The 6,000-nt window shown below is 41.5% G+C and overlaps 1 protein-coding gene across 3 annotated transcripts in view; it reads right to left on the bottom strand.

Moving 5' to 3' along the window:
• Nucleotides 1–649: 649 nt before the first annotated feature.
• The window catches only part of F2RL1 (F2R like trypsin receptor 1), a 31,057-nt gene continuing 25,706 nt past the window's right edge, over nucleotides 650–6,000 (bottom strand). For all 3 annotated transcript variants that reach the window (XM_033929318.1, XM_033929320.1, XM_033929319.1), the window contains exon 2: nucleotides 650–2,938. In XM_033929318.1, the coding sequence (XP_033785209.1) occupies nucleotides 1,836–2,938 (1,103 nt within the window). In that variant the 3' untranslated portion in view covers nucleotides 650–1,835. The remainder of the gene's footprint in view (nucleotides 2,939–6,000) is intronic.

Here is a 6,000-nt window from a genome sequence, read left to right as displayed (position 1 = left end):
ATTAATTGATTGAATATTGTACACTTGTTGCAAGATTTGAAAATAAATAAAGAATATAAAAAAAAAACCTTATCAGTTTATGCATGTCTTGTTATGTTTTCATTGATTATGGCTTTTTAAGGGTAGATGAGTTAGTAAGTTAATTTAGGCCCTCTTTTACTAAGCACTAAATGCTCCGATAGCGAGTCAACGTTCATAGGAATCCTATGAGTGTCGGAGCAACATTGGAGCATTTAGAAATATCTAACGCTGCTTAATAAAATGGGGGGGGGGGATTTCTATATCATTTCCACCATAGAAATGAGAGCTGAGTGTGCAAGTGGAACTTTACTCTTCTCTTACACATAAACAGATATAGGCCTCAGAGCTAATAGAGATGAATATAGTCAACAGACATTTGTATCAACTGATGTTTACAAGCAGTGTAATGTGTAATGAACCATCCATGATGACTCATTTACAAGCTCCAACTATCTTTTTCCAGTCACTGTAAAATTTTTTCAGGATACATTTCATTTTGAGATTTTTCTTCATATAAGCAGGATGTGCTTTAATCTTACGACTACACTTTTTTTATTTTGGCTCTCTTCAGTAGCCATAATTAGAATTTGGAAACAAATTGTTAGCATTACCTCAGAAAAATACATAATGTAAGACAAGGTTATATCTTTTATTTAAAAAGTTAATAAAAACAAAATATCTACAATTACAAAATACTTCATTACTTGTGCAAATAATCACACACTTAAGATCTCATACAGTGGTGTTCATTTATCCAAAACAAATACAAAATAAAATTCACTTATCACTATGCAATAAACATTTTATTTGACTTCCCAAAGTTTTTAGTATGGGAATAATATAAAAAAAGAAAGTTTCATAGGCATATAGGGGTCAATATTAAAAGCCAGTTAATCAAATAGGAGAGTCTCTTGTTTAGTTAAGTGGCACTGAACGGGACTTGAGAGAATATTTGAGTGTCATTTGCCAAGATAGAGGGGATCAGCAGTACTAACCATTACAGTCAAAACTGGCTATTGTGTGAGAAGTCTGGAGTGGATTGGATTGGGCACTTGTCCTGATATTTTAACTGGCCAAACAGGTAATAAACAGTAGTCCTATCTTTAGCTGGTTCCACTTAACCGATTAAGGGCTTAATATCAGCATTTATCTAGTTGAGGGCCAGCCATCCACACATACCCAATTATTTAGTATCAGTAGACAGACATAGCCCAGCACTGAACGCCATCAGCTAAATATTACCCTCATGATGTATGAAAGTTAAAGGCATAATCTAGTTATATACAATACTAGTTTTAAATTCTCCAATTTCTTATATGGTGCACAGTTCATATATAATCTAAGAAATTTATGAAGAAAATGTAAATTTGACCAACACTGGCTTTTACTAAACCGCATTAGAGGTTTTTACTGTGGGTCACAGAATTCCTTTGAGTGTCGGATTATTTACTTCATCGGCCCATAGTAGAATCCTCTACCAATGTTTAGTAAAAGGAGCTCTAAATGCATTCCAGATTGATGAAAATACTGCTCGGGTGTGCTAATTTATTATTAACAAATCTCAACAATCTCTCAGGAGCTGCTACTATTGAAACATTAGCTGTATTTCTATTTATAAAACAAAACAAAAAAACAACTTACAATACAAATGAAGTGTCAAATATTAGTATTTCAATAAAATATTCGTAAGAACACAAGATGAAAACTAAAATCTCATTTAAATAAAATACAAAAAAATGCAGTTTTTTTTACTTCCTCTATAAAGGAAATTATGTCCAGTAATGCACTTTAAAAATCAAAATAAATAAAACCCTTCAGCAATCTGTTTTTCTAGTAGTTGAGCTAGATGTGTAGGAGTTTGATTTTCTGGAATATTTCATAGATGTAAATGAAATCTGCATTCTTTCCACAGTGCGTACACTTCGACAAAGAAAAGCATTTTTCAAATTATCTCTAAAATCTTTTGAAACAAAATAATAAATGAAAGGATCAATGCAACTGTTCACTGTGGATAGGCATAGAGCTGTTATATAAAATGCATACAGATTACCTTTGTAACTCTGTCTGATCAATGAATAGTGTACTACAAGAAGAATATTACTTGGTGTGAAACAAATCAGGTACATGGCCATAACAACAATAATGAGTTTGATAGCTTTCTTTCGTTTCTTTCCAATATTTTCATCTGTAATGGAAGCATTCAAAGTTCTAATCATTAATGTGTAAGCAATAACAGTAAGAACAGCTGGGAAAAAGAAGACTCCAATTGCCAGGGAAAGAAAATAGCTAAACATATCAGATGCCAGTGTGTCCATTGGTAAGACATCATGGCAGGTTGTGATGTGAAGATCAGCAATGTAGACAGTTTGATCAAAAAGATATAGAGGTATTGTACTAAGTAAGATGAGAACCCATATTGCAATTGAAACGCCCATTGCAATTTCAGATTTCTTCCTGCTGCTCGACATTGGATTCACAATGACCCAGTACCTTTGTACACTAAGACAAGTCATAAAGAGGATGGAACAATACATATTTCCATAAAAAAATCCAACAAGTACTTTGCACAGACCTTCCCCAAAAATCCAGTTGTTGCCTTTCACATGATATGCAATTTTCAGGGGAAACCATATGACAAACAAGAGATCCGCCAGTGCCAAATTAGCCATGTAAATTACAGCCGGATGTTTCTTTTTGGTTCGGAAGAAAAAAACCCACAAAGCCATTGCATTGCTTGGTAAACCAATGACAAATACTATAATATAAACCAAAGGAAGAAAAACAGTAGTCAGTCCTCCTGTAAGGACTTTCTTAGTAAAATCATCCACAGTATATGAAGGACTTCCTTTGTCATTAGTTGTTTCAGCCTTATGTCCAATCATGCTTCTTCCTTTTGTAACATTTGTATTGTTTTGCACTAAAAATAAAAAAAAAATTAAAAAAATTAGTATGAAATGCCAAACATTTAGCACTACAAATATGTTAAAGCTAGTATTTCTTAGCGACAACAAAAGATTAGGGCCAAGATTCACTCAATCACTGTTGGCTGATTCCCTGGCTGATTTTTAAACAGCGACTGATTCACTATCTAGTTTGCACACAAATGATTTGCATGGTCAGAGAGCAGCGATCGTCGCTAAACCTGTGAAAACAGGTTTAGTGACAATCGCTGACTTTAGTGAATCGGGTCTTAGGTTCTTACCTTTGCTAATCTTCTTTCTTGTAAATCCTCACTCTACTCCGTGACCAGAGGGTTATCTCCTCCCGCCAGGGATCGGTAGGAAGCTTCAAACATATGAAGCTTTTACCCCAGCCCTCTCACACTCTACCACTGAGCATACTCCTTCTGTACCTTCAGTCAGTCTTTAAGCAGCCAGAAGCATTTCTAGAGGAGAACGAACAGAGAGAGAGAGAGAGAGAGGAACGGGGAACTCCCTGAAAGCAAATCAATTCTGCTCATAACGCAAATGCAACAACAATGTGAAAATGAAATAACAGGTTAAGAAATATTGAAAACCTAAATGACAAAATAGTGCTAAGGGGAGACGCAGCTTGCACTGTCAGAAGGGGGTGCCTAAACTAGGGCCCCCCCCCCCGAATTAGTGCTAAACCCAGTCAGATGGCACTCTTATAAAAGCTAGTCAGGAAACAGAACTCCAGCTTACCAGTACTTGCAAGGCAGGCAAACAGCAAATCAGCAAGGCATAGGGCTCGTTCCTGGAATAAAGTGAGGATTTACAAGAAAGATGATTAGCAGAGGTAAGAACCTAATCTTTCATTCTTGCCAATCCCCCTTTTTCCGGGACCAATGGAATTTATGTAGTCCCAAAAATTCAGGGTGGGACTGATGAGCCTGCCAACAATACAGAGGAACCAAAAGCGGCATCCTGCTTGGCCACTACTTCAATCATGCAAACTTGGTGAAAGTGTGCAAGGAGGACCATGTAGCAGCTCTGCAAATCTCGTCCAGAGACACAGCTGACAACTCTGCCCAAGAGGAGGAAACTCCTCTGGTCAAATAAGCCCTCACCCCTAGGGGTTGCTTCTTCCTTACCACTACGTAAGCCATGGAAATGGCCGAGCAAATCCACCTGGAAATAGTAGCCTTAGAGGCAGGCCTACTTTTATGGGCAGGACCCGCAAGAACAAACAGGTGGTCCGAAAGATGAAACTCAGTAACTTCCAAGTACCGCAACAAAAGCCTGCGCATGTCTATGGACCACATCACTCGGTCCTGGACCTTTGAGCCAGAGGAAGCAAACGCAGGGAACCAGACTTCCCGATTCACATAGAAAGCGGAAACCACTTTCGAAAGAAAGGAAGTAACAGTATGCAGCATCACCATGGAATCCATAATATGCAGGAAGGGATCCCTGCAGGAAAGAGCCTGAAGCTCTGAAACCCTCCAGGCTGAAGTGAGAGCCACAAGGAAGACCGTCTTGACTGAGATCCATCAAAGTTGCTTGCTCCAAAGGCTCGCATGGCAGATGAGCCAGAGAATGCAGAACTAGATTTAGATTCCACATCGGAAAGGGAGGCCTCAGTTGAACCATGCCCCACAGAACACGGACCACATCCGGATGAACAGCCAAGGAGCTCCTCAATGCAAGAGGGCTCCTATACAAAAGACCTGCAATCTGAACATGGAGAGAAGCCACTGCAAGGCCCTTCTTCAGGCCATCCTGCAGGAACTCCAGGACCCGAGGCATCGAAGGAAGAGAAGGATCCTCCTGCTGGAGTGTGCACCAAGCTTGGGAGCACTGCCAAGCCTTTGCATAGGCCACCACCTTGGACTTCCATTTAATGTACAGCTACATGGCAATCACTGCCGAAGAATAGACCCAGTCCATCAAGGCCGCACACTCAAAAGCCATGTTATAAGTAGGTGAGAGTGGCATGACAACCAAAGCCCCTGATCTTGCTGGAGCCAAATCAGGTTGACTTACCATGGCTGCCTTGGCCAATTGGGAGCCACCAGGATCACTGGCCCCTCATCATCTGCTATCCATCTCAACAGGCACTATCATAGGCCATGGAGGGTAGACAAAGACGACGGCCAGGGATGAACCAGAGCTTTCAGGTCTACGCTGCCGGTCTCTCAACGATAACTGCAGAACCGATTGGCCTTCTTGTTTGCCAGTCGCCATGATCTCGAACATGGAGAATACCTAAGATCCACTATGCAATCGAACACTCTTCGAGACCACTCTCTGGAGTCTAGCATCAGACAACTGAGAAAATCTGCCTGAACATTGTCCACACCTGCCATGTGTGCCACAGACAGCACCACAAGGTGTTTCTCCACCCACCAAAAGAGCAGCCGAGCCTCCATACTCAGAGAGGGACTCTTTGGCCCCCCTGACAATTGATATAAGCCATTGCTGTGGCATTGTCCGAGAACGTCCGGACTGCTCAATGATGGAGGTGACCTTGGAAATATTGCCCACAGCTCCAGGCGACTGATCGCCCACTTACGCTCCGAGGGCGCCCACCAGCCCTGCACTGGGACAAATACACTGCTCCCCAGCCCTTGAGACTTGCATCCTTCGACAGGATCACTCAATCCGAGATCTGAAGCAGAAGAACCCTGGACAGCGAGAGGGGATGCAACCACCACTCCAGACTGTTGCGCGCCACTGCTGTCCAGGGCAGGGGTGCAAGTAATGGGTCCCGCTGCAGATTCCAGTGCAACAGCATAATCTCATGCAGCAGATGCAGCCTAGCTCTGGCCCACAGTTCACATGATCTGGAGATATTGCCACGCTGTCACAGTCGGAATGGCCAGGAGGTCTCTGATGACCCGACTAAGCTTCTCCTGATGGACACAGTTAGAAACACCTTGTTCTGACATGTGTGAAATCGAACTCCCAGGTACTCCAAATCTTGGGTGGGCTCGATGTGACTCTTCCTGAAGTTGATCACCCAGCCTAGACACTGCAGCAACTGTACCACCTGCCATACCGCCTGACACCCCTTGGA

This window comes from Geotrypetes seraphini, chromosome 1, assembly GCF_902459505.1.
Source record: "Geotrypetes seraphini chromosome 1, aGeoSer1.1, whole genome shotgun sequence".
In the NCBI taxonomy this organism is placed as follows: Eukaryota; Metazoa; Chordata; class Amphibia; order Gymnophiona; family Dermophiidae; genus Geotrypetes; species Geotrypetes seraphini.
This window is presented reverse-complemented; position numbering and strand designations above follow the sequence as displayed.